This window comes from Haliaeetus leucocephalus, unplaced genomic scaffold (genome assembly GCF_000737465.1).
Source record: "Haliaeetus leucocephalus isolate CR32 unplaced genomic scaffold, Haliaeetus_leucocephalus-4.0 Scaffold179, whole genome shotgun sequence".
NCBI lineage: Eukaryota > Metazoa > Chordata > Aves > Accipitriformes > Accipitridae > Haliaeetus > Haliaeetus leucocephalus.
The window spans coordinates 977,772-999,385 of NW_010972615.1; the positions used below are offsets into that span (position 1 = coordinate 977,772).

General features: G+C 38.8%; 1 protein-coding gene across 1 annotated transcript in view; it reads left to right on the plus strand.

The window, feature by feature from the left end:
- The window catches only part of DCDC2 (doublecortin domain containing 2), a 66,997-nt gene extending 48,474 nt beyond the window's left edge, over positions 1–18,523 (plus strand). The window contains exons 8-10 of the mRNA XM_010564441.1: positions 5,519–5,619; positions 16,806–17,150; positions 18,416–18,523. Of these exons, the coding sequence (XP_010562743.1) occupies positions 5,519–5,619; positions 16,806–17,150; positions 18,416–18,523 (554 nt within the window). The remainder of the gene's footprint in view (positions 1–5,518; positions 5,620–16,805; positions 17,151–18,415) is intronic.
- Positions 18,524–21,614: the final 3,091 nt, after the last annotated feature.

Genomic DNA, 21,614 nt, shown 5'->3' on the forward strand with positions numbered 1-21,614 from the left:
GGTTCACCACTTTTTTGAGACATTAGCTACCTCTCTTCAGTAGAGCTGTTATCAAGCTCCAAGCGTTCCCTTTCCTGGTAACCCTTACAAGGCTTTGGGGAATTCAGAGCTTGAAGCAGTCTGGATCCTCTTGAGGTTTCATCAGTCTTTCTCTCTGTGGGTTTACGGAGCTGGAGAGGAGGTGAGATAGAGCATAACTCTTGAAGAAGCTCCATAGGAAAGCACTTGCAGTTGCAGTTTTCATTCATTCCTTCAGCCTGAAGCCAAAAAATGCTGTAAGAATTCTTTCCCCAAAACCATAGAGCCACTATCCAGAGTCTTTCTAAATATTGTTTGTTGTAGGAATAAATACGAAATCAAGGAAAATACTTACCTGACAACAATGAGCATTTTTTCATTGTTGCTTTTTGCTGCACCTCTGTCACAAACAAGTATGTGTGGGAGTATCTGAACATAGAAATTCAATTGCAGATAGGTACCAGTAAAATGACATTCCTCTTCTCAGGCTTTTGTGAAGGAAGATTCTTCTAAGAAGCTTAAATTGGCATGGGTACCTGCTGGCTTGTTCTTTCCTCCTCTCTCCTTCCTTTAAGCTTCTACCCTTCCCCTGCATGTAACCCATGTTTCTGCTTTCCTACCAGTGTGCTGGACCCCATTTCTCCCCTTAATTTCCACCCCTGTTCCCTCATCTTTCTATTTGCTCTTGTACAGTTCCTCATTCCACACATTTCTTCTAACATTACTGGGCCCTCATCATCTCCCTCTGTGTCCACATCCTCCAGCCTCTGCATATCTTCTCTTTCCAGTTGGCTGCTCCTCTTGAATGCCTTTTCCCTCTTGTGATCTGTTCTTTGCCCTTCTGTGGTTCTTCTTTCCCCCTCTTGCCTGAATCACTGAACATGACCCCGCTTTAAAACAATCAGAAATAATGGGAGATGTTTGTGTAGGTTACCTCACTTCGCTCTGTATAAGGTATAAAAAATAGTGGTGATCTTTAGCTCAAGACAGTCTGTTTTCACACAGTGACTGGCAAAACCTGAAAAATTCCAGTCTCTTCTGGTTATCTGGACACCATGGAAAAATATCCTTACAGAAGATCAGGAGACTCTCAAAAATATTTTGCTTGGCCTGATGACATAAGCAGCACTTACTGTGGTACGGAGAACTGAGAACCTAACTGAAATAAATCCTCTGATTTATACTTGTCAGCAAAGCTGTAGGGACACATTTTGGAGCTCAAAGTGCCCTTGAATCCTTTGCTGCCATCGTATTCTACTCAACTAGGAGCAAATGGGTAGAGTATGCCACAGCTTGACTATAAGGCTTGGACCTACCTTCCTTTCTTACCCCCTTTTTGAGCTCTTCTGCCCCAACATTGCCATGACCCTGACTGTGGCCAATTTTCAATTAGTTTGAGGCACAGAAAATCAGAACTAGCTCTTGTATGAGGAACATGTTTAATCTACAGTATTTTATGAACCATTTGGGGCAGGCATAAATGTTCCATCTAATGGAAGTGCTGGGAATTCTCTTTTCAGTAAGATACGCTGTTTATTTCTAACTTCAGAAGAGACTGCAATATAAGCCCATAACAATATAGAATGAAGGCTTGCAATTTTTTTTTTTTTATGTCATTTATAACGTTTTCTAAAATGCTTTGGTTTTTGCTCCCTTAGAGCCGTGTGTAGAAAGTGACTAATGATTCAGATATGTGAAATGCTGCATCAATAAGATTTTTTGTGCTTTTTTTTTCCAAAACCAAAAAACATTTCTGAAATATTACCTGTAAAATATGAGGCAAAATTACCCAACCTAACACATTTGCTTGGGAGGTGCTGAGTAACTGACAGCACTGATAGTAGTGATTAATGTGGTCTGCAAACTCCTGCTGACAAGATCTTGACGCGGAATCATATAAACAAGTAATATGATAGCCTTTCACTCAGCTGCCCTCCTCCAGATATTTGTAAGTTCACATGCAAAAAGTGTAAATACTTCTGGCTGAAGGAGAGTAGCAACTCTAATAATGTTTACATTTTAAGCTATTTTCTTAATGCTCCATTAAATCAAGTTAATTTTTTGTAAACTATTTTACAATTTTTGTATGTCTTTTCACTTTTGGTACCAAAAGACAAGAGTATGTATCCTAATGTAAGACTAATTTAATTCCTCACCATTTTCTTTGGAATTTTTTATTTGTTCAAGTGTTACAACTTTCCCATTTTTCAGTCAGTGTCATTTTTTTTTCACCTGCTTTGGCACATTTCAGACCTAAGTGTTTTTCTTCCTTCCCTGACTGTTAATGGTACATGTGTTTTGGACATTTGTCTTCCATGCTCTCATGTTTGTGCAGAGGTAAATAACTCATTTCTTGTCAATTTTCTTGTTTCCTTAAATAATTTTTTTTTCCTTTTCTGACAACAAATCTTTTCTGCCATCCTTTCAGAAACCAGCTAGCAATCTTTTGTGTTATATGCATTTGAAATATGCTATTCTTTAACTACTTGCTTTCTTCAAAGAATACAGCTGTTCTGAAAATGGGATAATTTCCCATTTTGTCTATAAACACTGTCCTTGAAGATTTTTGGTTACTTCTGTGGTTGCTATTCTTTCCCATTGCAGACTGCCATCTAGTTTTGGCATCCTGGACTCTGTGGAAGAGCAGGAATGCTATTTCACTATTTCACTTTAGAGTGCTTTCCATGCAAGACAATGAACAGTGGTATCCTTGAGATGCTGGAAGGTTGTGCAGAGCTCTTTTCAACTAATCTCTTTTAATTTATGACCAGCTTTCTGAGCAGACACCTGTTAGAAAGTGCTTGGACAAAATCCCATGGGGAATTTCGGGGTTTGCTTCTTGAAATCCCCCTGTTACTAGCTTTTTGGGTACACTGTTTGGAATGGGAAAGCTGGTTGCATGACCTGGGTAGAAATTTGCTGTCTTCTTCCCTCTCCCTCACTCCCTCCTGATTTCATGATTAAGGTTTTTGAAAATATTACATATCTGTCTCCTTTTTCTGGATTATTCAGCATAGCCCTAAGGCTGATCTACTGTTCTAAGGAGAGGTGCTTTAAAATTGAGAATCCTCAACTCTTGAGATTAATTTTGTGGATTAGGCTTCCAGGGCCAACACACGTTCATCTCCCTTGTACTACTTCTTTTTTGCCCTGCCGGAGAAAAACCTGATGAGAATTACCTCTGCACCAAAATCCTTTTACCTCTAGAGGCCAGACAATCCCCATTTTGGTTGAAGGACTTGAGGACCTTGAAGGCAAAGGTGTTATTACAGAGTCTAAAAGGAAGGATGGTGATATTAAATGCAGTTGTCTCAGACACTGATTTGACTTTCTGTAGTTCAGTGAGCCAAGGAATTTAGGACAAGGTTATTTTCTTAGGTAATTAAGGGAAGGCCTTGAATTAGAAGAGTCATCACAGTGGCTTTCAAGGAACACATTACATTTTCCTCTCAGAATATGGTGGTGGTCTATATCTCAATCTAATGTCTACGATGAGAGGCAACAATGATAATATCAGGTAAGAGAAACAGAACTTTCTGCCCCTTAGGGAGCTCATAAAAATGGGAAAGTTGAAGTGCACTGATTATTTGAAAAAGTACAAGTAGCACCCATTCGGATGCATTTTGTTGCTACTCTCAACTGCTCCATATTTTTATTGCTGAAATTGTCAAAAAAGCCTGTCTCGGCAAAGGGGGTCTGTAGTGAGAAACCTACACATAGGTTGTCCAAGATTTACCATACTGCCAGCAAATATTGGATGTCCTTAGTTGGTTTCAGTGGAACATACTACAACAGATGCATTATATTTAATAATCCACAAAAAAAAAAAAGAAATCAAGAAAAGAAAGTTATTATTTCCAAGTATGAAGATGGGATCTTTTTCAAGATGTGTGAGATGTTTAGGATAAGAATCCAACCAATGATGCTAAGAACCCTGTGGTATTTCCAACACTGGTACTTTCAGAGGATGAGTAGTATAGATCTTTTGGCAGGGTGGGGAGGTTCCAGCGGGACTGGTGCTCAGGTACTCAAGCTGCTATGCCCATCAGAAAACCAGTCTCCTAAGATGCAGCCAGCAGTACCACTCTGGAATATCACTGTGGTGTTCCATAGGCTCCCCCATTTATGCCTCTTCATTTCAGACTGTGAGAATGGCTTTCATTTCTGGTGGTCTGGTCAGTGGCCTGTCAGTAGACATCTAAGGCCATCTGGATGAACTGGCACCTCCCCTCAGTTAGCCATTTGCAGTGGTATGGTATGCCTCAGAATTTTGTTCCCAGGGTAAACTCTTTCCTTGGCTCTCATAGTGATGAGAAAGTAACTGGAAAAGTAACTTCCAGAGTAGTCAATGCTGATGTTTTATGCAGGTGGACTCTGGATTTCTCTGAGTCTTATTTTTTTATCCATTACTTTTCCTCCTCAATGATTCTGTGAATGGTTCAGTGCTACACTAAGGCTGTTTATTTAACAGCGTCTAGCAATGTAGATCAATTTGCACGGTCAGTTGGTATTATCAAGTTCACATGCTTTATGAAGAATTAAGAGGCAGTCCAGAACAGCACAAATATTTTTTCCTCTTTCTAATTAGTAGTTACTCATTATGTCGGATATGAACACATCAGCATAGGACCATCTGTCTTTCCTAGTTAAATGAAGAGAGAGGGGGAGATGATTTGGAGTAATTTGTGCTTTTAATTTCTGGGCTGTTTTCAGTTTGGGGAGAAGGGAGAGAGTAATGTGTGTCACCTGGGAACTGTTTGTTTTCTGTATGTACCTGTCTTCACTTTCCTAGTTAGCTGATACTGAAAGACCTGTATTAGAAACTTCAAAGGCCCCTAGTTATTACTTACACTTGGGGGAAAAAAATTACTCAAACTAAATGGTGTAAAATCTTTGCAAAATTGAATATCATTGTAGCCATTAACCTTGTTAGCTAGGAGTATGTGCTTTTTTGATGTGGATGTGGAGTTTCAGCTATAATTCTACTTGCACGTGCGCAGGGGTGGGAAGTAGCATTAACCCCAACTGCTTCTGTTAATCTTTTACTCCTTTCCTGGTTCACCATGTTTGTTGTTGGTTCAGAGCCTGAGGTATTTGCTAGATGTGTGTTACAATGCTAATTACTAGAGGGTACTATGATTGACTGTAGAAATAGAAGCATAAGTTGTAATGTTTTAAGTTCAGATTCACTCCTGACCTTTGTCAGAAGTGAAGGAACTTCAGATACAGGGTTTTATTCAGTCTCTGTTCCTTTCCCTTTCCCATTCCCTTTCCTTTTCCCTAATGGTGCAGCATGTAAGTATTTGTTATTAAAAATGAAAGGAAAACAAATTAACAATAACGGGAGATTGACAACTTCATTAAAAGAACTGCATAGGGAATGGTGGGTCAGCTCGGAAACCTGCTCTCAGAAACAAAATTGAATGCAGTTCAGCAGTTGTGCCACACAGTGTCACAATTGGACTTCACTTCCTTCCACTCTGTATCTTTTCCATTGTAGGTGAAGATATTTACAAAGCCAGAGAAGAGGGGTCTGAAATGTGGGGAGCAGCTGAAGTGCAGGAAGATGAAGATACTCGTGTAGAAGTTCCCCTGGACCAGGTATTGATCAAGCTTTAAATAAATGGATGCTTTTTTAGGATCACAGGTTGTGTGTTGATTTTCTTTCCCCAATTTCTTTCAGGTGTACAGCATAATTCTGTGGGGATGATTGTAACAGCTTAATGATATGGTTTCTTTTATGGGAGCTTTAGCAAATCTTCCTCTCTCTGTTAATATGTCAAATATCAGTTACCTTTTCATCAGCTTCAGAACTGCTCTGAGAGCCCCTATAAGGTCTTAGAGCATTGGGACTCCCTACTATCACAACCTACCGAATAGATCCACCTGGGTTGGAGTCCCTTTATACTGGTGGAGCAGTGTAAAGGGACTATGGCACAGAATCAAGGTCAGAATTCCTGCAGTCCTGAACCACAAACAGGCATGGATTTATCTGATTTTTGTTAAAGCTGCCAGTACTTTCTTCTGTTGGAACAACATGGTACTTAGTTGGCCAACTTTTTAATCATAAGACTTATGTGCAATAAATAGGTCTTGATAACTAAACATAAGATTATATCCCCTTTGTTTTACTTTGATTTGTTTTTAAAAGAAAAATCCTGTGAACTGAAATAATACAGGAAATAGGTAAGTTGAAGTTTATTCCAATGAAGTGAAGAGTAGAACTGCTTAAATCACTTGCTGAAAAATTACCTTTTTTTTTCTGCTAGTGAATTGCTCACAAGACAGTCCTCTTTTTCATCTTATGTGTTTGTAGGAATTTTCCAACTTGTTCAACTTCCATGTCCCGTCCACAAGATGTTGCATTGTGCTTTCGTTGTCTGTTGATAATGGCTTGGGGCCAGCCACCTAGGTCACAAGAAAATATTTCTGATCCATGCTGCAGTGTAAGGAATCACAGTTCACCCAATAGATTTCTCAGGCTAAAAATCATCCCAACAACAGAAGGGATTCTTGGGCATTTTTCTGGCTTCCTGGTGGTCAGCACAGTGCTGAGGAACTGTTGTTAATGTGAGATTGTAAACAAATGGGAGGGAGGGAGTTAAAAATAGTTGTTTGTAAATACACTTTAGTTACCCAGGGCAACCAGATGGAGCACAATCAATCAGGGAGATTTCTGGAGTGTGTTGGAGACAATTTTTTTATGTAGGTAGTGGGATACGTGATTAGGCATTCTGCTGGATTTGCTACTCATGAATAAAGAGGAACTGGTTGGGGATGTGATAGTGGCAGCCTTAGTTGCAGTGACCATGAGACGATAGGGTTTAAGACCCTGGAGAAAGTGGGGATGGCAAATAACAAAATAAAAATACTCGAATTCAGGAGAGTGGACTTCAGCTTGTTTGGGAAACTGGCAGGCAGGATCCTGTACGGGACTGCCCTGAAGTGCAGAGGAACACAGGAGATCTGGTTGATCTCCCAGGGCATCTTCCTCAAAGTACAAGAACTATCCCTGTGTGCAAGAAAAAAAGCAGGCATAACAGGAGGCCGGTTTGAACAGAGGACTCCTGACCTCATACTAAAAGATGTGTGTGGTAGGTAGAAGATGGACTGCTAAGGAGCAGTATAGAGACATTGCCTGGGCATGCAGGGATGGAATTGGGAAAGCCAAAGCTTGTTGAGAAATGGAAACTGCTGCGTGTGATTGGGAATAACCAACATGGATTTACTATGGGCAAATCACGCTTAACCACTTTGCCTCAGTGATGAAATAACTGGCTCTGTGAGTGAACGGAGAGCAGTTATTGTCGTTTATCTTGCTTTCAGCATAGACTTCCATATTTGTAGGAGAAAATGAAAGAAGTGTGGTAGATAGGGAGAGGAAGATATCCTTAAGGAAGGTAGGGACTGGATTTGTGGGCTGCAAGGTGGATAAAAAAACGACTAGTTCAGTGGGAAGTAAAAGGTCAGTTGGTTGAAATTTAACTGGCACGTACAGATGGTGGTCCTCAGGGTTTGATACTAGGTCTGATACTTTTTAACATGTTCATGGGTAATATGGATGATGGCATGGGATGCAGCCTTATCCAGGCCCAGTAGTAAGGCCCAACTGTCATTATCAGCTGATATGCAGGGCTGCCTTTCAGAGCAATCTCAACAGCTTGAAGGAGTGGGCTGCCTCGAGCCTCGTGAAGTTCAACAAAGAGGAATGTGAACCTGGGCACCTGGAATGCAGTAACTGTGTCTTGGTACGGTCTTGGCACAGGTAGGCTAGGGAGCAACTGCAGAAAGGGCCATGCAGCTCCTGCGGCTAGCAAGTTGACAGTGAGTTGGTGGTGCCTCCTTTTGGTGATGAGGTTGACTGTGCAGGCTAGGCTAGTAAAAGCACAGCCAGCATATCAAGGGAACTGATTGTCTTCCTTGACTTGGCACCTCTGAGGTGGCATCTAGAATATTTTGTCCAGTTTTGAGTCCTTCCCAGTACAAGAGAGAGATTTACAAACAGGAGAGAGTCCAGCACAGCAACACACTAAAAAGTTTGGGGGGCTAGAGCTTATAACACAGGGAGAAGCTTAGGGAACTGTGTTTGTTTCACCTTAAAGGCTAAGCAAGAGAAGGCAGATCAAACTGCTCTCTTCAGCTATAGATGGAATAACAGAGAAGACGGAGCCAGGCTTTTCTCTGTGTTGCACAGCAGAAGGATGAGGCAATGGTCAAAAGTTGCAGCAAGGAAAATTCTAACTGGACATAAGAAAAATGTTTTCAACATTGAGAACTGTAAGCACTTTCCTGTTCAAAGAGAGTGGGGAATCTTTGCCTTTGGTGATATATAAAACTAAACCAGGGTCTCAAACAACTTATTTTTACTTTGAAGTTAGTGCAGCAGGGCACTGGCCTAGATGATCCCTAGAGCAGTACTCTTCAAAGTGGAGTGTGCACAGCCCAGGCAGTGTGCAAGACAGTCCATTGGGGTGCAAGAAGAAAATGTTAGAACTTCAGTAGTACATGTATATAATTTGTAAATAAATAAATATACATATATTGGGGAATCATGCTGAAAAAGTTTTTACTGATAGGACTGTGCAATCAAAACAGTTCAGAGACCACTGCCCTAGAGGTCTCTTCTAACATAACTTTTCTGTGATTCTGTATTTGTTCCTCTTTGATTATTTCAGTCTTATAAACTTTTTTTAGTAAGCTTAGTTTTTTTGTGCTTACTATTTAGTTGGCTAATTTTTTTCAATTTATTTGTGTTGGGTGAAAGAATACTAGACATATATACATTTTGCTTGTGTTCTGCTTTTAAAAAAATGCCGGAGGGAAAAATAGAAGTTTTATGACCTTACTCTTTGTATATCAATTTCTGCCTCCATTACTAATCTGTACATTAACAAAATCCACCTATGAAGTTGCCGCTGTAGCCATTTTGAAGAATGGCATCATAACATGTGAAAAAAAACATCTGGATCTCTCAATTTTATTTTAGGCTGCTGTTTCTAAGAAGGATCATTCCCAGTGATTTATTCATTTTAATGGGAAGGAGTGTTGCTGAGCTGTTTTATAGACATTGTTCTTGAAGATGTGTGAATAAGGTGATTGAGAGGCAAGAGCATGACTGTCCTGGTCTCTGATATAAGGAATGCTACAGCTGTGTCTTTTCACAGCAAATACCTGCCCTGGCCTCAGAGGCTTATGTGCTAAACACCATTGGGCTCATCAGCCCTGTTAATTGCAGTTGCCCTTATGAGGTGTTGTGATAATGAGGATGTGTTGGGTTGTACTGATAGTACTGACATTGGGAAAGAACATGCCACCTGTCGTCTTAATCTTTGTTTCTTATGACATCCTGAAGTATATCCTGCCCTGGTCTTGACAGTGTAATAATCAAATTGAGAAATGATTAGCCTGTTTATTGGCCTCTGAAGGTGTGTAAAGAATTACTCTGGGTAGTGTAAAGTATTTGACAGTGTAAATTGGGTTGTCAGGTCTTAGTTTTTAGGTTGACTGCGATTCATATGAAATCCAAGAGCGCTCGTGACGGCCGCCTTACTTCTCCACAGAGATCCTACAGCGCAGGCAACAGCTCTGCCCATTCCGCCGTGTGTCCTACTGGTTTGCCTCAGCCAGAGGATGGTGACCATCACTAGGGAGGGGAGGATAGTGAACTCTCCAGTACCACTTCTGTACTTGGCAGTGGTAGCTGCGGTTGTTGATACAGTTGCTGGTGAGCATAGGATGTGCTGGCAAGCTTGCAACGCCAGGAACTTGCTTGGTACCCCTAAGCTCATGCACCAAGGCCCATGCATCGTCCTCAGATGGAAATGTTTTTCAATTGCTACCAACTGATTTTGCTACCTGGACAAGGAACTGGAAGCAGATGTGTCTGGGGGGAAAGGGGGTGGGGGTGGAATTAAAAAATCAGTCATTCACACTATTAATAATCTGATTTTCATATTTTCAGAAAAGCCAAACAAAGCACTGAAATTTATTGCAACTCAAGCCATAGTTTATTTCTTATTTTAAAACTTCATGTATAGTTGCCTAGGTAATCTGGCAAGAAGCCAGGTCCTTCTGAGTAGCACTGAGTACTTTTTATTCCCAGATAACTGAGGCATCTCATGATCCTAGCTGACCAAAGGGATATTCCATACCATATGATGTCATGCTCAGCATGTAAAGCTGGTGGAAGAAGAAGGAAGGGGGGATGCTCGGAGTGATGGCGTCACTGTTAGGGGTGATGGAGCCCTGCTTTCCTGGAGATGGCTGAACACCTGCCCACCAATGGAAAGCAGTTAATGAATTCCTTGCTTTGCTTTGCTTGCGCACCCAGCTTTTGCTTTACCTGTTAAACTGTCTTTATCTCAACCCACAAGTTTTCTCACTTTTACTCCTCTGACTCTCTCCCCCATCCCACTGGAGGGGAGTAAGCGGCTGTGTGGTGCTTAGCTGCCAGCTGGGGTTAAACCACGACAGCAGTGCATGACCCCTACAAGGAATTCAGGCAGGTTGTTTTGCCTACTTTGCCATGGGGTATATGATACTGGCTATTAAGATTTAAGTGATGTAGAGCGAATCTGGGTTTGTTTTTTTCTTCCCTCCAGCTTCATCATCCCCATCTCCTTCTCTCTTTCTGTTTATTTGTAAAAATTGTTGGATGATAAATTTGTCTAACGGGCACTGATTGTAGATGTTCACACCCTTGGTTCTTTCACTAGCCATTTGCTTTCCATTATTCCAGACATGTCCACTGATTAATGCAGTCCTGATGCCACTCATTATTCCCCATTTCCTGGGCTGTGATGTGATGTGAGATTGTGTAGCTCCCCTAGGTGCTCTCTCTGTAGCTGGAGTGTATCATTAGCAGCAGAAAATTTGCACCTTTCATTTGCAGTTTTCATTATGGAGTATACATTTTGCTTTAGAGACCTGAGATTCACCTCAGTTAACAGAATAAAATGTTTATCTTCCCTGTTGCTGAAGGCAAAATGTTAAAGTTTACATTGATTCAACATTAAAACAGGCTGACTGTTCGAAGAGACGTTCCTTGATTAAAAAGACTAGAACTTTTCACGAGGAAATATTTTGCACTACATCAGTAACGATTTCAAAATGACATTTGGAAAGAATACATACAGAACTTTTTGTGCTCAAATTTCACTACAAAGGCTGCAGCTGTAATTTAAGCCTTCTGGATTTTGAGTGCTGACAAGCCAACAGATAAGATTTTTCCCTGCATGTTCTTCTTTCAGCTGCACTGATTTAAACTTAATTTTTTTGTTGTTTGTCTGTGTGAGATAGGGAAACTTACTTTTGTTGGTTCCTTGTGCTCAGAATGAGAATAGGGATTTTCCCTCAGTTTCTACATTGGATGACTCTGATTTCTGAAGCTATAGTAGCAAGGTCTGATCTTTTCTTTAAAGGCCTGTGTGGCCAACTGTTGGAGGGCCTTCGCTTCTTCTGAGTAAAGCCTGCAAATGCAGTTCTGTTGTAAAACTAGTGTTAATAGCACTTTGAAAAAAGTTTCCTCTCTCTGTGTACACCTGTCTTGAAAAAATCCAGCAATCTTACAGCAGACAATTTCTCAAATTGCTTAATTTTTAGGGCATTTTTCATTCATTGTAGAAGACAGTGTTTCTGGAAAAACAACATTTCTGTATTTTTGCAGCCTCAGTAGGGCTTCTTTTTAAATGCTTATCAATCTTCTCGTTGTCTACAGGGATGCTCAACAGATCATACTGTATTGTAGGGTGTGAAGTTTAGGCAAATTTTAATGTACACATGGAAAATGTTATGGAAAAAGTAGACATGATTGCCAGTGAAATAAATGGAGAAAAATATTGTTGACTTAGGTACATCTTAGAAAAGTAAAGATCTGATCAGATGTTTTCTTCTCTGCCATGTCTGTTTTGTGATTAAGGAATTATGCACGCTTCCAGTTACTACACAATGAAACAGAGGAATGGAGTTTGAAAAGCTGTTTTTTCTACACTTCAGTTACATAGTTTCCATTCATTCAAGTTAGACTTCTGGGTGCTATAATCTTATGAAAAATTAGACTCTGTGGACTCAGGTGCTGCATTTGTTGTAAAAAAAAAAAAAAAAAAAAAAGCCAAAAAAAAAGCATCCAACTAAAAAATTGGAGTTTAAATATTGTGGCAATATAGACTTTTTTGCCTTCAGGAGCAACGGTGCATTTACTATGTGGGAAGTGTAAGACTGATGAACCCTTAACTATTCATTTGCTTGTTTTTAAGAGCCTGAGTTTTGTAAATGATGTGGAAGAGAAGAGGGCTGCTGTCACTTAGCAACCCTATCTGGTTTGGGAACAAAATGTTTTGCTGTTGGAATCTGTGCAGTGTTGCTACAAAGCATTCCTGACTGGGTAGGAGCAGGGGCAGCTCTGTTCTGGAGAGGTTTGGTGCAATCAAATTTAAGTGTTCCTGATGCTCCATTTGTGAGATGTATTCATGCCAGTATTTGTGACCATTAAGATTTTTGTTGTCTACCTCATTGTTTGTCTGTTGTGACCATTAGCCAAGTAAACATTTCCAAATGGCTTCAATAAAGCAAAATTATGTTTTACGTTAATGGTACAAAATAATTTCCGCCTTAAATGTTTTGTGATACTGCACTTTTCAATATTCTAGTATCAGTCATGTACAAACCTTCTGAGAGGTTACATTAGCATCCCTAGAGGAAAAGAAGCCAAATGCTTCAACGTCTGAAGATTTCCTGACTTATTACTTTTGAATGATGATGGCATTTGGTAATGTAGCTCTTAATGAATGATAGCATGATGAGTGTAATTAGAATACATCTTTCTTTTTTAAACACTCTGGTTTTGCTGAGATTAAAAATACCATCAAGCAATCATACTTCTTGAATGCAAAATGAAATTCACTCTATTCCTCATCAACCTGCTAGTAAGTCAGGAGGGTTCCAGAGGGCAAGCTGGGTCCATGTTTCCAGCATGAAATTGAGAATTACTTCAGTTGTTCTACATGTCTTTCGTTGAATATGCCTTTCAATGTACATATACAAGTCTTTTGTCAGTGAGTCTTTTAATACGCCCATCCTGATTTACTCCGACCAAGAGAACACAGTTTGCAGCAACTTTGATGTATGCGTAATAGGCATTTTGTACAGTTGCAGGTGGAGGGATGGCTGGAGTGTATCAAATTCAGTGAAAAGGTTCCCATTGACTCCAGGGGACTTTGAATTATACCCTGACCCAGCAAGCGCTTTAATATAGGCTTTAGCTCAGTATTTCAGTTCACTGAAATCACTGGAACTATTCAAGAAGGTAAAGTTAAGCATGTACAGCATTTACAGGCTTTGGACCATAAAAAACTCTGGTTTTCTCCCTTTTGCTGTTTTCCTCCCTGCATGTATATATGCACATAAACATTCTCTTTCCCTAAATATGAAAAATATAACTTTTGCTAAGTATATCTCTTTCTCGGTGAAGGTGGTGTACTTAAAATGGAGAATGCTAGTTCATGTATAGCTAGTAGATCAGTAAGATCTCAGTAGAAAGTATCAACACTTTTTATGTAAAGCGCAGTGTATGATTTGGTGGGTGATTTTGGCCTTCAGTTCCCTCCCTACAGTCCTATCTCAGGTCTGCTGTGCATTCTGAAATGCATCGTCTGTGGTCATACTCACATTTCAAAGCCTACCTATGACTGCGTGCAGTGGGAACCGTACTGCATTTTAGATTACCTTGCGGAAGGTCTTTTCCTCTGGATCAATGCCGATTTTAACTTGTTTGAAATGTCCATTCTAATGTGGTGCAGCTTGAAAGAAGATTAAATGAGGAACACATTTTGCTTTCCAATTATTAGCTGTAAACATGACTTTTTATTTTTGTCTGTAGTAGTAATAACCGTTGTAGTAATATGCTCAGCTATCTTGAAGTTTTCAGTTACTACAAAAACATTATACTTGCACTGATGGGTTTTGTTTTACTGACCTTGTTTTGTACTATTATTTTTCAGGCAATTTAGCTTGACTGGTCAAGTTAAATTAGTTGAAATTTGAATGTCATTTCATGCTTATTCCGTGTGAGCTTCCAGTGAGTTTCAGGGTACAGTTCAATAACGCTGTGTTTATCTTCTATGTTACTCAGTTTTAACTCTTAAAAAATTTGCATCCACATCTGTTTTAGACAGATACGGTCTAATGAGTCTAGCTAGGATAGCACCTTAGGAAGTTACTGCCCCTCAAATGTCCATTGTGCTTCTATGCCAAAGACTGCTTCCACAGCAGTGAAACCAGTAAAAGCATATGCGTTAGGATGCACAAGTTTACACCATGGTGTAAAGTCTACACACCTTCTTCTGCAGTCCAAAATGAGCCACCATACTACAGCAGTTCAGGTAAGGGCAGATATTCTCTTCTGATTGTACCCACTATCATGCAGTAACAAAAAGCTGCAAATAATAACATCTTGGATGACTACAACACTTAACTGAGGAAGGCTGGGTTTACTTTTCTTCTTTTCTTACCCACTCTTCATTTGGTGTTTTTAATGTCGTAGCAAGCAGGTGTCATTAAGCAAAACCAAAACTGCTTACTTTTAGCCAGCGGTGTCTGGTGCATTTAATTTGTCCCTCCCCTGTTTCTGGTCAGAATCCAGAGCTGCTAATTAGTAGGTCACATGTGTAAGACTACCAGGTAACTTCTGAGAATGTATCGATCTACAGATTCTTCACTGTCTTTATGTGCTGGAGGTTTCCAAAGTTGGCTCAAGTTTGCTTTGGATGGTGCCTTCTTTGAAGGTGTCTTTAAAGACTTGGCTTGCTTAGTTTTTATTTTAGTTTTTATTTTTAGTGGTAATAAGGCCAGTTTGATGGTACCAGATGAAAAGAGTTTATTTTGTTATATTCCTTTCATTACTATTATTATTATATTTTTATTATTGTTGTTATTATTATATTTTATTTTACTATAGTTATTAAACCATTCTTATATCAAAAAAAAAAAAAAAAAAAAAAAAAAAGGAGATAAGTAAAACCCAAGAAACGACAAGTGATGCACAATGCAATTGCTCACCAGCCACCGACTGATGCCTGAGCAGCGATCCTCCCCTCCTGGCCAACTCCCCCCAGTTTATATACTGAGCATGCCGTTCCATGGTATGGAATATCCCTTTGGCTAGTTCGGGTCAGCTGTCCCGGCTGTGCTCCCTCCCAGCTTCTTGTACATCTGCTTGCTGGCAGGGCATGGGAAAGTGAAAAATCCTTAACTTAAAGTAAGCATTACTTAGCAAGAACTAAAACATCAGTGTGTTATCAACATTATTCTCACACTAAATCCAAAACACACCGTACCAGCTACTAAGAAGAAAATTAACTCTATCCCAGCCAAACCCAGAACAGTGAGTCAGGAAGGCTTGAATAAAAAACACACAGAGACTACTGTACTTCAAAAATTACTTATGGAGCCATTATTTATCTGGTCAGGTAACCTTGTAATATTTCTAGTAATTGGTCATTCTGTGGATTATTACAATGCAATAACTTGTCTTATTTTTATAAGCTGTCAATGCGGTATTGTGCACTGGTGTAATAAAGTTGTCTTATGTTGCTACTTAGATATCAAAGCAAAAGCAAAGGGTTTCATCAAGAGGCTTCAATCAATTGTTGCTATTGCTAAACTGGCTTTTACTAATATGTTGAAGGTGATGAGAGAATTCTTTTGAAATGTTAGTATTAGTGAGAGGAAGAGATTTTTAGAAGACATAACTTATAGGTCTGTAGCAGCCAGCTGCCTGCATAAAGAAGCTGCTAATGATAGTAAAATTCCCAACACTTTTGATTAAGAGATAATCTATTGCTCTCAGCTTGTTTGCTTTAGATTTAAGGGTCTGATGAGGCTGTGTGGGAGGCAGACACCCTGTCACTCCTGTGGGATTTTTTTTCTCTTTATTTTCATTCAAACCTTAGCACAAGTACATAAGTCATCTTGGCAGCAGGGGCATGGGTTCACTGAATAGTCAGGTGAATCTTCCAAGCTGAAACTAGAAAACAAATGGCAGCAACTAGATAGTATGTGCATCAGTCTTCCAGGTTGTCATGAAATGATGCTACTAGCAGCTTTATCTGTAGTGAGTTTCTGCTTACTCTTCTTCAATATGGGACAAGATCCTGTTCCTCCTGTCTGCTGGTCTGACTGTGTAGGAAAAAATCATGGCTAAACGTCAAACAAATCCTAACCATGCCACCCTATAGAGGGGTCTTTGGGAAGGGGAATGATGTTATGGAAGTGACCGGTAGGTCTGCCTCATCTCTTTTGCTACTTTTCTGTGGATGCATAGAAGGCACAACAGGACTGCTTGGCGTGGCATGGCCCGATCCATAGGTAAAACGCTTCTTGGGGAACAGTTTGTGGGCTAGGGATGGATGATATTTTATTGTGATGGGACTTTATGAACAAGTATGTACTAAATGCTAGAATGTTGGAGAACCTGGAATATCTGGAATGAAATAGCTGTTGCTATATTAATTAAATCTAGGTCATTCCATTTGTTTTGAGTATGGTCAAATGGATTAACCCAGTGTAATACATTTAAATCTCACTAACACATTTTTAATGGAGAATAAGAGTGCGTTATGGGGTGTTAGTACAGGAGCATCATTTTCTGTCCATGTAGACAAACCTCAAATTAGCATACTTACTCCTCAGTAATGATGTAATTGTGATTTTGATGTCTGTCATGTTCCAGAATTGCATGGAGCATTCTGGTTAAAAATGCCTCATTATGCTGCTGCTTTTCCTTTCACCAGAGACCAGCAGAAACTGTAGATGAAGAAGAAAATGCCGAAGAGGAAAATGACAGGGGAGAGGAGGCCTATAAAGGACAGGAAGAATATCCAGAAGTGAATGGAGAGAAAAGTGGGGAAACTGTTAAAGGAAGAAGTGAAGTGGAAGAAAACAAGAAGAAATTAAATTACAATTATGAATATGAAGCAGAAGAGACAGAGAATGTTGACCAAGCAGAGGAAGAGGAACTTACCCATTTAAATGGCAAGAAAAATGAAGAAAATGGTGAGGGAATGGAGCACTTGAACTACCAAGGTGATCTTCGGCCTGAAGAAGAAATAAAAGAGGATTCTGACAGTCAGAACCAGGTGAGTGTTTATTCTTTCAGCTTGTTGTTCTTAAGTTATTGTTCCTCATTCATCTCAGCCTTAGGTTTCTCAGCTAGTCTCTAAGTAGCTCACTCCTGATATGGTCCTGAAAGCATTTATGAAAACTTCAGTTTGTAGAAAAGCTGTTTTCCATCTATATGGATCAGTTACATCAGTAATTACATTACATGCCCTCCAACTGAGAAAGCAGATGTTTCTTGCTATTTGATGAATCTGCATCTCCTGCTTTCCTGAGTATTCTGAATTTTGAAAAAAAGTAATAAAAAAAATTCTTGCAATTTCCAGAAAAGCATAATCATTGTCTATTTCCACAATACATTGTCCTTTAGGACAGAGCAGAAGGGTGTGTTCATGAAACCACAGTGCCTCATTATTTTGATGAGTTGACTTTCACAGAAGTTGCATTCATAAAGGGCTCTTGCCATTGCTTTGTAGAAGTTTCATCTCCTTTTCTTAGAAATTGCAAAAGACAGTGGAGATGAACAAGATCCTCAAAACAAGGGGCTTTGGTCAGTTTGAAAGCAAATAACCTATTAATTTAGGAGACACGGTAACATGATGTTGGCTTAGATGGACACATATAGCCCAGAAAAATGGACTACTCTGACTGTCAGATGAACTGACCAGCAAACAGAACGTGGGAAACAAAGTACTTGCTTTGATAGGGAGAATCCAGATCTGGGAAGAGTGGGATTCTTGAGCGTCAGAAGCAGAACAACTTGCTGCACATTCCCTGCCTGTAGGCTGCTGAAAAACAGACTGTTCCTCTGCTTTTCTTGTGACACTGGGAATGGTTTCTTGCACCTTGCAGCTGGGCTTTCTTCTGTTTCTGTACGACACAAGAACATTTTTCAATTAAGAGAGCCGAGTAGTGTGACATATTCTTGGGCCCTGAATTTATTTTATGCTTGATATATTGATTTTTTTTTTTGTTAGTTTTTAGAAAAGCTGAAGTTATTGATGGAAGTGGAGAAAGTGAGTGAGCATTCACTTTAAATGGATATGTGGGTAACTGCATGTTTCAGGAAAGAACTGGGGGAGACCTCTAATTTGAGTACTTTCTCCTTTGGAAGGTATATAAGCATAAAGTAAATAAAAATGTTAATGTGATCACTCTTGGAAAACAATTTTTCACGTTACAAATACCTTGTGGAAATTTTAGTGTGAAGTACTAACACTGTATTGGAATGAATTGAAATCTTTGTTACCTGATGAAGTTAACAGTACCTGTCCTTTTTCTCTAGGTTGATTCCCATCTTGAAAAAGCATCCACAAATCCAAGGGTGACAATCACCAGCCCACAGGAAAGTGAAAAAAATGACCAGAGCAATGACTATGCTGCAGTTGCATAGGTGGAAATAATGTAATGAGCAGAAAAAGAAAAATGATAATACTTTAAACATAAAGCATGTTATTTTTTGCTATTGATAACTTATAATGGGAAGATAGGTTGAGTACCCACACATTGAGTCTTGAGATGGTAATGCTATAAGGACTGATAGAGAAAACAAACATTAATAGCTACTAGAAGAACATAGAATTATTTTTACAAGGTGAGATTTTCTGATAGAATTTGAGGGGGGAAGTACAAGAGTACTGTATAGTAGTATTAGAAATAAATGAACTATTCTGTGGTATAAGATGTTTAGCAGCAATAGAAAAAACACTAAAATTACACTGTTCCAGAAAAAGGAAAAAATACCAACCCAAATTCAATGTCAAAACTTCTTGTAGATTTGTTCAGAAAAGAGAAACAAATTTTTACTTTTAACGTGGACATATGTAGTTTCTCCTTTAAGATTCCACATGAAGTGTATGATTTTCAGGCATAAAATTAAGATATAATTAGAATATGTGCCTCACTTAATCAACTTATGCCCACAAAAAATGGTGTACGATAATGAGGTGTCAGTCCTAATGTTACTAACTAGTGGATTTTCAATATATTTATTAGAATTGTTAGTTTTTACATTGATAAATAGCACTTATTTAGCACTATGAATATACGTAGACAGCCTACAATACTGCAGCTTGTTCCCATTTACAGCAAGAAGTTTTGTTGATTGTCCTGCACCAATTCACTAAACAGTGAATTGTTATCATAGTGAAAAAAAAGTAAAGGAGGAGTATGTAGCAGATTAGTTTCAAAAGTTGAGTTTGGGTGGATTTGTAATTCGGTCTATGTGAAATTTAATTTATTAATTAAAAAAATCAATAGGCCTGGTTTCTGACTGAAATTGCCATGAAACCATTGCTGTGAATGGAGCCATTTTAATATGAAACACGTTAGGATGAGGCGGCCAGTTTTCTGTAAAAGTAGGCAACAATCGCTGCATTTATGAATCCTTTATGTAGCCTTAATGGTTGGGAGTGTGTCATCTTCTTTTTGAGCAAGCTGGCTCTTGATAGGCTGTGGCTTAATTTGCATTAGTAAATAAGGCATTGATCCGCAGTATTAGTTCTCTTAATGACACTAATTCCATTGCTCTTACTGTTTCTCTGCTAGTAATGGGAATAATTTGTAGTTCATAGAAATGCAGCCCTGAGCATAATTTCATTAATTATACAAAATAAATAGTGGGTTTCCTTATCATTAATGCTGGTAAATTATTACTATGAGAAACTAAATGTCATTTTTTGTTGATTTCATGCCATTATGACAAAAATTACATTTATGAACAAATGGAACTCGAAGCATTATTTGAAGAATGTGAAGAACCACTTGTCATGACTGAAACTCATACAAACATCTTCACTTTTTCTAGTAACTATTAAATATATTTTTCTGATGGAGTAGAAATACATAGAGATCCTTCAGCATGTTTCTGAGTATTGGCAATGTAAGTATGAAAAAACATAATGACAAAAAACATATGAACAGGGTTAGAACAGTTTGCCCTGTGTCATCTCTGTCTCTAATTCCTGTGTCTTTTGTTAAACTGTCTGATAAAGATCTGAGGAAGTATTACATTTGTGATGAGTTCAAAATAAGCTCCCAATTTGGCCAAACTCTTAAGCAAGTATGTATGCTTCTTTTATTTGATACAGCAATTAAGCCTATGCTGAAATACCTTTGATTTCACTGGGATTTAAGGAGACATTTAAAGTTAAGAAGTAAAAAACAACGACCCCACCCCCCCAAAAAACCCCAAACCAACAACAAACCAACAAACAAAACAGAATGAATAAAATAACTGTACGTGCTAGTGAGGAAAAATGACACACAGAAATCCTCTAGGTACCTTTATAGTTAATCCAACACTGGAATAATATATGCAGTAGCATTAAAAGCCCTTAAACAATACTTAATCAGCCAGAGAAGGCAGCTCTGTGTCCTTGGGGTGCTTAGGGGAACTTACCCGCTGAAAATTCTGTGCAAAGCTGACCAAGGAAAATGGCTAATGCTGCGTTTTTCTCACTTAGAGCTGAGTAACTCAGATGCCTACCAGTAAGCATGGGCTTAAATGTGTTGCTGAATCAAGACAAATGACAGTAATCTTGTATTGACATTACTATGAATGGGCTCTTCGCTAGAAGTTAATGGTGTACCAGATACTCGCTTCATTTTATTGCAGATTAAGGCTTGAACAACCTCTGAGATGTTCTTCATGCTCAAAAGTTTGAAGTTAAATTGGCATCCAAAAATATCTGATGGAGATACTCAATTTGGAGAACATTTGCCTCAAAATGTTTTACCTAGAAACAATATTTAGAAGAAACTGAGGGATTTGTATGGTGATACTTTTATCCCTTTGGTTTCTATTTATAGCTTCTGTCTGCCAACAGTTTCCATCATTTCTTCCCTTTTCCCCAAATGTTTGGTGTCTTCCATGCTTATAAGACTTACGGATATCAATAAGAGTAATTGAAAAGCTCAAACTAAATTCGAGGGAAGTGTGATATGATCATTTTCTTTCATGGGAATATGAAATCCCTATGAGTGTTATTCAGGCTTTAAAATGTTTTCCCCTCTGTTTTCTTGTAAGAAAGACAGGATATATTTCTTCAGAATAGCAAATCAGACTTTTTGGAGATAGAGTTATAACCATTTTATCATTCACCTTACAACACTGACAACATGGATTTTGTATCAGGTTCTTTTATATAGAGAAGTTAGTTTATGCATAACAAATAATTCTGATGTTAAAGTAGAAATTAAACAAGGCGTACAGGTGGTCTTGCAAATAGTTCTTCTGTCTGGATTTGTTGTGTGTGATGGCTTAACTCAGTTTTACATGAGAAATACATTATTTTGTTAAGCTTATATAATGTTATTTTATTAAGCTTATATGCAACAGTTCTGAGGGTTTTTTTAAGAATTGTTTTCTTGGTTTGCTTTTATTTTTAAAAATAATTTGCTATTAAAGAGAACTAGCTCACAGATATTCCTGTGTTTTGTCTCATATCAAGGCCTGTTTGATGTTAAGTTTATCTTTGGGTGAC